The sequence below is a fragment of the Micropterus dolomieu genome, linkage group LG20 (genome assembly GCF_021292245.1).
Source record: "Micropterus dolomieu isolate WLL.071019.BEF.003 ecotype Adirondacks linkage group LG20, ASM2129224v1, whole genome shotgun sequence".
NCBI classification, from domain to species: Eukaryota; Metazoa; Chordata; class Actinopteri; order Centrarchiformes; family Centrarchidae; genus Micropterus; species Micropterus dolomieu.
Genome location: NC_060169.1, coordinates 11,217,081 through 11,228,488, shown reverse-complemented (window position 1 = coordinate 11,228,488; position 11,408 = coordinate 11,217,081). Strand labels below are relative to the sequence as shown.

General features: G+C 40.3%; 1 protein-coding gene across 2 annotated transcripts; it reads right to left on the bottom strand.

Annotated features, from left to right (window-relative positions):
• Positions 1 to 1,531: 1,531 nt before the first annotated feature.
• On the bottom strand, positions 1,532 to 9,712 carry ssr2 (signal sequence receptor, beta). Of its 2 annotated transcripts, none has more exons than XM_046033435.1 (6): positions 9,560 to 9,712; positions 8,641 to 8,801; positions 6,562 to 6,660; positions 5,913 to 6,021; positions 5,756 to 5,833; positions 1,532 to 2,109 (listed from the first exon to the last, which is right to left on the bottom strand). In XM_046033435.1, exons 2-6 carry the CDS (start codon positions 8,799 to 8,801, stop codon positions 1,999 to 2,001), a joined length of 558 nt encoding a protein of 185 aa, XP_045889391.1. In that variant the 5' UTR covers positions 9,560 to 9,712; the 3' UTR covers positions 1,532 to 1,998. The 2 variants fall into 2 exon arrangements, with proteins under 2 accessions (XP_045889391.1, XP_045889392.1); XM_046033436.1 differs by lacking the exon at positions 9,560 to 9,712 and adding an exon at positions 9,375 to 9,499.
• Positions 9,713 to 11,408: the final 1,696 nt, after the last annotated feature.

Below are 11,408 nucleotides of genomic sequence, written 5' to 3'. Positions count from 1 at the left end.
TGGTTTATGCACACACGCTGTGATGGTTATGCTAAGGGTATTTGGTTTCGGGGGGCTGTCAAGAATAACATAGCTAGCTAGCCAGCAAGCTAGCTGGCAGTATCAAAGAAAAGAAGGGTCCTACAAATGTTGTTCCAGTCCTAGGATTTGGGGTCCTGAAACTGCAGCCTCCGCTACTGCAGCTACATACTAGAGAGCTGCATTGGGATTGTGATCCTGCAGGTCTCGCAGGACCCAACATAAATCGTGCGGGAGCGGGCGGATTTAACTGTGCTGCGGGCGGTTAAAAAATATACTGCGGGTCCCACAGTAGCGCTGATAAGATGGAGTCAACAAACGAAGTTGAAAAGAAGATTAGATTCTTTATCTAAACCATCAACCTGCCTCTTAGACCCCATCCCGACTAGGTTGCTTAAAGATGTTTTACCCTTAGTCAGCACTTCTATACTAGATAATATCAATCTATCTTTATCAACAGGCTATGTACCACAGTACTTTAAAGTAGCTGTAATTAAACCTCTTCTGAAAAAGCCCAAACTTGATCCGGATGTTTTAGCCAACTACAGACCTATATCTAACCTTCCATTTCTCTCTAAGGTCCTGGAGAAAGCAGTTGCTAAACAGCAGTGTGATCTCAACCACTATCTTTTGTAACCAGTGGTCTGTGTGGTCCGGACTACTAACTTTAGCTCCCCTAGTGGCAGGGACCAGTGGCCTGGACCAGACCAAATGAAGGAGAGAGGAAGTATTGCTTCGGAACAGACGGTCTTTATCGTCGTCTAATGACCGGCCTCTAGTAGCTACACAGACATCCAATTTATCAAACAATTCGTCTGCTCCGTACAAAGAGAAAGAGCCCACTTACAGCCCTGTAGGATTCTGTTCTTGAGTTGTGGGCCTTTAAACCATGGGAGTGCTTTTGGTCACAGGAATGTTGATGAATATTTACTGTTTTTAGTCACTATTTCAATGTTTTAGAAGCTTTGTGTTATTTGGAACGTGGTTGTATGGACAGAAAAAGTGCTTTGAAGAAAACTCCCAATAAAAGTGAACATATAAACAGTGAATATGGCCAGGTATATTTTTGAAAAGTTGTGTAATAACTGTTGTATATTAATCTTCTTTTACAGTTACAGTTGTATCCCAGGTGTATTAGAAGATATTCAGTTGTATTATAATCTGAAGAATTATTGTTTTGATGAAAATGTTTTTTTGTTGCATCTCCATTTACTCTTTAGTAGAAAAATAAATAGGTTAATTTCAGTCGATTCATATTCCTTAGCTTCTGACCTATCAAAGTAGACCACAATTATGCATCAGCCTAATAGCTGAGGAGTTATTACCGATTTATATCGGGTTTGTTATTTTAGGCGTTTTTCCTGGAAATAGGGGTCCGTTTCCAAGAACTGACCGGATTCCATGTTTAAACATCTGTTGTTCCAAATCAAAGCACAATCACAAAACGTATGTTTTTGTGGTTCCATGGATATAAAATGTGTGTGATGTTAAACCTCAGAAATCAACCAGACCGTTTTAGAAAAAAAAAAAAAAGCTTGTTTTTATTTATTTAACAACTGGCTATAAACTTCCAATCTGAATTTAGTTACATCCACAATTACAAAAACCTGTAACAGTAGTAACTGCCGTTGTAATTGTTCTGTCACATGAACCCATTTGCAAATATGAAGGAATTAACAGCGGCTGGTGAAGCTCAAGCCATCAGCTGTAGATCAGAATGAAGAGCTTTCATGTGGACGCTCATGGTTTGGTAACCACACTGAAGCTGTTCACATTACTTTTGCTGTTGTTCTACTTTCTGAGCCAAAGTTCTGTTAACACTCCTTGTTTGATCAAATAACAAATCCCCGTTCCTTGGTCACTTTACTTTTCTTTCAACTTTCACCCCCAATATGGGTTAAGCAACTAAATAAGATCCTGTGCCCACAAAACCCTTTGATTTCCATCCCCACCCCACAGCCTTAAACCCAGCAGGCCACCTCAGTTCTTCTTGGCCTTCGGTGAATCGTACTTCCTTTTGCTGGAATACCAGAGGAGCAGAGGGATGCCGATGGAGGGCAGAGTCATCACACCAAATGCTGCCCAGTCCAGCTAGGAAACAGAGAAATGGGAAAGTGAGTGAGGTGGTTTAAATCTCTGGGTTAAATTTGAGAGTTTGCCCATACTGCAGAAGAGATATTAGATATAAAAAAAAAAAAATGCTTTATAAATATAAAATCATTTGCTAAAACTAAAGCAGGTAACATTAATGAAGGTTATGATATTGAGTTTTTATTTGGACTTTCCAGTTCAACTGCATGATCCTTTTTGAAGGCTGTGGTATATTTATAAAGCCGCTGCTCTAGAAACAACATTTAGTTATATTTTAAATATTACATTCTAATCCTGTTCTGAAGTTACTCTTTTTAATGTAACTCAAGCCTCAAGGATTTGAGGGACAAGACTCAAGTCTCTTATAGTTTTAACAAGCTTTCTATCATCTGCATTCTATCCGGTCTGCTTAGAACGCTGCATAGCTATTTCTAAAGAATTTATAGCATATTATGATCACATCACACACGATGACTGTACACAAGTCAGTTTGTTGGAGCAATTCCACTTAAAATGTTTATTGCACATTATATGTAATGTCAGTTGAAATTGTAAAAATCAGTGTTCATGTGTGTGAGACAGAATCAGTGAAGAATTAACTATCACTCATGATGTGACTGGCTGCATTGTTGGAACATAATTACTATAATATGGGAGAATATGTTAATATTTCTGAGTGAGTCGGACCATGGTGCAGATGCAGAATGTAGTTTGAAAGTGAGAGTTTCTTTTAAAAATAGGCTGGGAATAGTCTGACCATGTATTACCAGCATTTCACTGACTTTGTTTAAATGCTTAAGTAATTTCAATAAAGCCACTGAATGCTGCTTAGCAAAGATCCAAATTAGGCCTGCAGCTATCGATTATTCCATCAATTAACTGGATAAGAAATTTTTGCTTTATTAAAGAGCAACATTAAATATGCAAAAGAGAATATAAGACTATTCTTTTTAAAAGAAACTTATTGGTTTCCTTTTTAGAAAAATCAAAAAAATGTAACGTTTAAATTGCATAGATTATCTGTCAAAACCTAAACCACTTTCAGCATTTAAGTGTAAAAAATGTAAGTAATTTTTTTTTCTGAAAAGTGGAAACAAAAACCTTTTTCTTTAAAAAAAAAAAAAACAAAGTTCAAAGCGCTTTTACAGTACATCTGCATTCACCAGTCATACACATTCATACACTGAGCCTAAGTGCTCAAACGGAAACTAACATTCACACACATTCATACACTGGCGGAACAGCCGCTTAACAGCCGATTAACGGCCAACCCGCCACCCTGAGCCACAGCTGCCCCAAATGTTCTGCTTGATGCTCAGATACTGAAGCATAGTGCTATTGTGATAGGCTAGTTCAGTTTTACAAGAGTTTTTGTGGACACTGTGTTGCTTTCTCTGGCCTGTCTCTTCTCTGCACCCCTCGCCATTTTCCCTCTCTGAACAGTCTCTGATCACACACAGCAGAAGCGCGTTGTGCAGTAATAATCATCAATGCGAAACAGTGCATTGTATAGAGGTATATCGATTAAACAAAGCTTCAACAATGCAAATAATTTGATTCGATGCCTTTTCAAGTGCAAACCATCAGACACATTGGTACTGGATTACATTGTGAGCTTACAATTTCTTCCTCATCAGAATAAAGCTAAACAAATAAATTTAAATGTATTGTAGGCTGCAGCCCTACACACACTCCGGTTCCACCACTGTATGATCCAGTGACGACTCTGACTCTGGTCAGCTTATACAAGCATCTCTACGTCCACTGTATCAAAAGGAAGGCCCTGCCTTTTATTTACCTGTTGCCATGGTGAATCAGTGGCAGTGCTTAATTTAGAATGAACACACTCAGTTAATTGACTGTTCTGGGCCGGTATTTATCAAGCTTCTCAAAGTTTTGTGATTTACCTTCTCCTACTTTCAAACTTAAGCAAGTTATCAAATGTCTTAAAGTGGAGAATCACTCTTACTCTCCCAGTTATTTAATGCAGCTCGAGAGGTCTTAAGTGGTTAGGGGTTGCCACTAGGGGCGTGTGAGGTCACTGTGGAGAAGGAGACATGTGCGAACACTTCAGCAGAGGAAGAATGTTTCTGAATTCTTTAATGACACTAATTAAACAGTAATTAATTAAACAGTATCGTTTGGACAGAGGAGGCATCAACTTTGTCGGCCAGCTGGTGAGGGACGTCATCTCACCACCGACTTTAGCAGCAATGCGTTTTCAGCTGAACTGAAGGTGGTGATGGCGCGTCGTTCCTTAGCCACAGGACAAATGCCGCAATGCTGATGATTTAGAGCCATCACAACCATCAATCAGCAGAATTGTCATGGAAACAATTATGGCACTTACAGCTCCACACTGTCGCGCGTTTCATCGACTTCCCAACAACACCCCGTGTAATCCAACAGAAGCAAACACAATTCATGCAAATATCCAGGAGTAGGAGGCTCAACTGATGGCACTCAAAGATCATTGCTCCCAGCGTAAACCAGAACATTTATATGAAAAAGAAGAGGTACTTAAGGTAAGAGGTAATTCTTTGTCAAATATGTGTCTAATATAAACTCTTTAGATCTCACCATTCAATGTGAATTTATCTGAGAATTTTCTTAAATAAGGAAATCTCTTCAGTGATTGGTCCTCGCCTACATCATCATCCAAAATCCTGTTTGCAGCACAGCAAAGCGTCGTGAGTCAGCTCCAAGACCGACACTTCTGAGAAGCTTGATAAACACAGGCCCAGGTGCTCTGGAGGGTTAGGTTCAGAGTTTGTTAAACTGCCTTTCTGGAATAGACCCAAGCTGTCAGGTTGTCTTTTCCTTTTCTGTGTTTAGGAATATAAATGTATATCCTAACTGATTATGTCTCTGACGTCAAGGTTCGCCTTGATGGACAGTAAAATAGAGAAATGTAGATAGGCCATTAGATCTGCATTAGACTACATGTAAGCTGCAGTTTCATTTTACTGCCAATAGATGTCCCTATAAACACAGCCTACGACTGCATCCCCCTACAGACAGAAGTCTGTTGTGAAGTGTGCGGATGACACCACCATCATTGGCCAGTTTTCAAACAACGATGAGACTTCATATCAGGAGGAAATTGATAATCTCCTGGTGGTGCTCAGAGAACAACCTACTACTCAATGCCAGCAAAACCAAGGAGCTGATTGATTCCAGGAAGAAGGAGATAAAGACACACACTCCTGTCTACATCAGTGGTGTTGAGTTGGAGCAGGGGAACCGTTTCAGGTTCCTGGGAATCAGCATCAGAGAACCTGACATGGTCATCTCACATCTCCATTCTGGTGAACAAAGCTCAGAAACGACTGGATTTCTTGAGGAAGCTTAAGAAGGCCAAATTCCCACGCCAAGTTCTTGTCAGCTTTTACAGAGGAGCAATAGAAAGCATCCTGACTGGAAACATCACTAACTGGCATGGGATGCGCAATATAAAAAGCCCCATTTTCTAATAAAATCCAATGGATTCGTTTACAGTGGTCCTGTGTTTCCTCCGCTACAGAATAGAAAGTACTACAGAGATTATGTATACGACATTTTACTAACTCTGGTCATTGCTGGTCAGTCCACTCAGGTAGGAGCCTGAGTGAGCCAGCGAAAAACACTTTTTAAATGTAACACTTACATAGTGTGGGGAGAAGCGCCGGTCGAACTCCCTCTGGGCCAGGATGCCTCCCTGGCCGGGGGCGCTGGTGTAGCCAACCTGCAGGAAGGACAGACACTTTAGCTTCCATCACTTCACTGCACTACTTCAATCCATGAAGATATTCAACTGCTTTTACCACGACTTGTCCTCCCTCCTGGGCCAGATAGCTGACAGTAGCAGAGGTGAAGTTGAAGTAACCAGCCTTCAGGGGGCGCAACACCACTGTGTGAGAGACATTGCTGGCTCTGAGAGTTCCACAGTTAAATTTGACAACTTGAAAATGATGGAGTCCATAGATGCATAAGTAAAACTAATTCAAAAATATAATACAGCCCAACATACACCTGAATGTGTTAAACAAGTTTTGGAAAGGTGCCCTGCTTTGCTTTTGTCATATGCTGCCCTGTTCTCCACCGATCACTGAACAATTCAACTTGTCCTCTTAGAGATACCAGGGTACTTCACCTGCCAAGCTTTGATTAGTTTTATACTTGCCCTATAATTTGCAAACAGCTGCCTCACTATCAGTTCTACTGAGTTGTAGCTTCAGCTGTCAGTGACGTTGACTAGTCATCATTTCATCTTTTGTGACAGTTCATGTGCACAATAGTGGCTCCCAGCTGTTACACAGTGATTGACAGTGGACAAAACTAGCGTCAAACCCTGAGCACCCTAAAATGACATGATGTGTGTTTGATAGTCTGTCTAAGAATGTAAGCCTTTTCTCCCATACAGCACCACTGCAGGGTCAGAGGAGCATTAAGAAGACAGAGGTTGAAGGATACGGTGCGATCCTGTCCCATTTGACATTCAACATTCCTGAAACGATTCCAAAGTCTTCAGGAGGAAAAGAATCATCTGACAGCTCCACCTCCAGAGCAGCACTGCAGAGACACAAAGGAAGAGGACACTGTTTAATTACTGTTTATCTCAGAGGGAACACCAGGGAGTCATTTCTTTTATGGTTTTTTCTTGTTTTGTTTGCATTTAATTAAATTTTTCATCCACTTCTTGTTTTTCATTTGTTTTAGTTTGAAAGGCTCTAGATATAAAATCACTTTGCTCTGCATTGTATGTATGAAAAGTGCTATACAAGTAAACATTATTAATATGCATGGGGGCCTTAAAAAGCTGAACGCGGCTGGTCTTGATCATGCTGAATTCTCCTCTGACTGACACATGGCTGCAGTCTGAAGTATCCTTCCAAACCTTTCCTACTCCTGTGACTTCAAACACTGAAGCTAAATCAACCTATTTACAAAAAGGTTAAGTATCTTGGAAACGGACATTCAACACGTCACTCGGTCAAGTTGTAATTTTTGAGGAGGGAACAGCAGGTCTGTTTCTTCTAATGTCTAAGGAAATGTTTCTCACATTCATCCATTGTATTTTGTGACACTGAATAACCAAATCAATGTCTGAAGATCTGTACGCTTAGCCAATGACGAGCTGCTGAATTAGTGACTGATGGATGCACAGACAGGCTCAGTGTGGGATGATTATTCTGGTTTAGCCACAGAGTACCGTGGTGAGCATATCATCACCATCTTGTGATCTCAACAGCAGCTTCCAAGCATGGGACAGCTGTGCCAACAGCACCCAACCAAGCTGAGTTGTTGTTTTTAGTGCTCATTACTTTTATGAAAGATGCGGCCACATAACAGTTTGCACTTTTACACAGGCTTACATTCACCAGACTAACTATCCTGCTTCACTTTCTCCAGCATGTGTACATGTCCACTCTGGCCTGTTATTATCGTTAAAGTCTGTGGCAAGTTTTTACATTCTGCTTTTAACCGACAAAATTGTGCTGCATAGTATAATTGTCCGTAGTTAGTTAAGAAATAATTAAAACAGGCCATCTGGTAAAAACTATTAGGGATGTCCAGATCCAATCTTAAAGATCAGGATAGATCAAGGCATTTTTTAATCAGTTTTTTTAATCAGTTTTCCTGAAACTGCAGCCTCCAGTACTAGCTACATAATATTGACCAAGAGCTCTGTGATGCTACTTCATACATTTACACACACAGAGACCAGACACAACAGGAGATCACAAAGTAAGCACCTGGTAAGTTCTGAAAATATGTGTATGTTACAAGCCCTGATCAATCAGAACACCATTTAGAAACCAAGAATTTTAAAAGTTGATTGCTTGTCATCTTGCTGACAGTAATGACACCATGTTGTTACATGACTTGCTGTTTCGCTGTTCACTGTATATCATGGTATTTCTCATGGTGTTGGATTTCTTCAGAATCGCATAATTTGCCCCACCTTTATGATGCAGAGAAATTAGTTACCGTTAGAAATTACAATAGTAACTCATGATATTTCATTGAATTTAGAAACAATGTTCTATAACGGGATATGAATTTTTAGTCCTATCGTATAGCCCTACTCCAAAGAAACACACACTGGAGGATACTTAAAATGAGAGAGAAATTTAAATTAATGTAGCCTAATTGACGTGTGCACTGTGCAACTGTATCATCTAAGAAAATACAATATATAATAAAGTATCAGATTGACTTGGAATCAGCGGACACTCATAATTAAATGACTCGAATCGGGGGCAAAAAAACACGTGATCGGGACGTCCCTGAAAACTACACTGGAGATAAACTTCACATACACTAATACTATTGCATGAATCATTAGCATACTGTTTGTGTAGTTTTCAGGTTATAATGCTGAATTTGTACAAACTTGTAACTCAGAATCATGTAGATTTAAAAACTGCATCCTATCAAGTTACAATAATCTTAATAAAAAGACTTCACAGCTCACAAACCAACATTTCTGACACAGAGGTTTGTGTCCCTCACAGCAAGGGGCAGCATCACACTCAGTACAGTCCTGACCTGGAGCCCACATTGTAGATGTTGTACTGCAGGGTGAGGTCACGGCCCTCCACAGCATAGCGGTTCAGCAGGGATTTAGAGGCCAGCAAGCGGGCCCCCTCTTCTCCGGAGCCCAGACCAAGCAGAGCCAGGAGCAAAAACACATGCAGCATGTTCCTCATCTGCAAAAAACAAGCCGCAATGATCCAATTAGAACCTGAAAAACTGTTGAGATGGGTTATAAAGACACATACACTGAGGTCACAAGTGTTTGGACCCCCCAGTCACGGCAGCCAGGGTCCAAAACCCTGCAGTAAGCCTGTACAGAGATGCCCGTGACTTTGAAATGACACGTCCATATGTCTGTGATGTTCGCTGGCCACGTACATTTGGCTATGTAGTGACGAAGGCTTACTGTGGACTTTGACTGGACTAGCAGACAGTTTAATAAACTTCATAATCAGAAGGCAGTTTTTTGGGAAACATGTCTATGGAGGAAAAAACACAACGTTAACGTTACTCTTCTGAAGGAAAAGGTGACATTAACGTTACTTTTACTATGTTCATAGCTAACTGTTAGCTATACACGGAGCTAGCGTTATAGATATTTCATCTAACGTTAAGCTTTAGATACTAAAATAATACAGCAGAGCTTGTGTTGAAAACATAGAGAGCATTAGTGAATAGTTGAAACGTTACACTTTAGTTTGTCTCAACACTGACTGTGACAGACGCTTAACGTTACGTGGACCTACCGACACATAGCGTTAACGTTAGCTTTCAGTTAGAGAATGACACTAAGGCTAAAGCACAGCGCTCAGTTTACTTTACAGAAGTAACGTTTAGCCAGTAATGTTTATGTCTCTAGCTCCAGAACATCAAACACGAAATTTGTGAAGTTTGTAAGGTTACGGTTAAACAGAGCAGAAACAGTACAGACCGTTCAGTGGTGCTCTTCCGACCGCAGATCTTGAAGGAGCTGTGGAGGCGCATGCTCAGAAGCTTTACGCTGCTGTTTGCATGACGTGTACCGGGGGGAACTTGAGGAAGTCTCCACACAGCGCAGCGCCCCTAGCGTCTGGGAGGGGGCGGTTTCCCCGGCTTGTTAAAGGGGAATCACATTTTGACATTTAATTTTCACAAACGTTTTTTAAAACATTAAAGTATCTACTGTAGTTTTATTTAATGTGTTTTCTATGTTAAAAAATCAGTTTAGTAAATTGAATTTGATGCGGACACAGAAGTGGGCATGTCTCTGACCCGAGAGAATGTGTGGTCCTCCAGGCAGCCTACCTCTGAGCCACGTAGGCTATGGACATAAACTGGAGAAAGGAGAAACTGCGACTCAGATGGCAGAGAGATGTAACTGTTTGAAATGGATACTTGCTTGTAAAAGAAATGGAAATATTAGCCTACCTCAGAGAAGCCTATTATATAAACCTTACTAGCCTATATTATATGACTTCATTTGCTAAAACAGATAAATGCCATTCTTAAACGAATAATTAAAGACCCTTTTGATTGATATTCCCTGAAGTAGGCAATAAAAACATGATATAAGATAATTTATTAAAAATTAAATATTCTCTCTTGTTTGACTGATACTCCCTGGAGTGCACAAGAAAAGAACTATGATTTTTTTTTTGAATCGGGAATAATTAGATAGCCTATATAACTAATAATTGCACACTATGAATTGTCTTCTCATAAATAAAAACAGTAGGACAAATTACGTTTTTGGTGCTATTTTCGATGCAACTGTCGAGTAAATATGAGGGCATAGTTTCATATATTGTTATCACATGTTCGTTGCCATCTCCCCAGGCATTAAAGGCAAACGATATGGCCAGCATGTTGATGTGATGTGTCACTACTGAGGAAGAATTCCTTATCCTGCAAGTCGCTAATCCAGGGGGTCGAGATAAAGCTCCCCTTTTCTCCGGAGTTTTGACCACTTCTATCTTATCTTCTTTCTTGTTTCAACCTCCCCAACAAAAACTTCAATCTCACAATGTGTGGCATTTCTATTTTAGATTTTCTGTAAGAATGTGCCCTCCTAATAGGATTTATTAGAGGCGTTTAATTTCACTATAGGCAACTATATGGGCGTTTAAAGTGTAAGACAAAATCCTCACTCACCTGCGGCAATGTTCAACTTGGCTGTGGTTTAGAGCCAAAAATCTGTGGATGGATCAAGTTGTCAAAATGGAAAAACCAAAGTGTAAAGCTGATGATACATGGGGGCAACTTTTTAGCAATGTTGCTGGGCAATGTTGCTGGTGGCAAGTCTGACTGTGTTTTGAACGGATAGCGGCGGGTGGGGTGGTTCCTGAATGGTGGGGGAAGGGGATTACTGTGGTAATCTTTACTCATTACCATTGACCGCAACGTTGCCCTGCACGATTGCTCTAAAAGTTGCTATGTGTATCATCAGCTTAAGTGAGGTGCGAAGTAGTTGCGGACCAAAACAAAAAATCTTAAGGTGGATGCCACAAAATGTGCCCAAATCACAGAAATGTTTGCTACCGGACCATAGCCTAAATGTAGACATTAAAAGGTTTATCAAATCAATTGACAATGTATCACTCTATTTTTCAATCACATTCATCACATTTCTTCAATTACTGTTTGTTGTGGCCAGAACTCTATAAGTGCAGTCCATTTACAATCCGTTAACCAAATACCAACGAGGAAGAAACGATCAAGACTGAAAACAAAGGAGAGTAAGATGGACATTAACAAATGACAGCTCCTACTGTATGTAGGCAACACACAGACATTAACTTTAG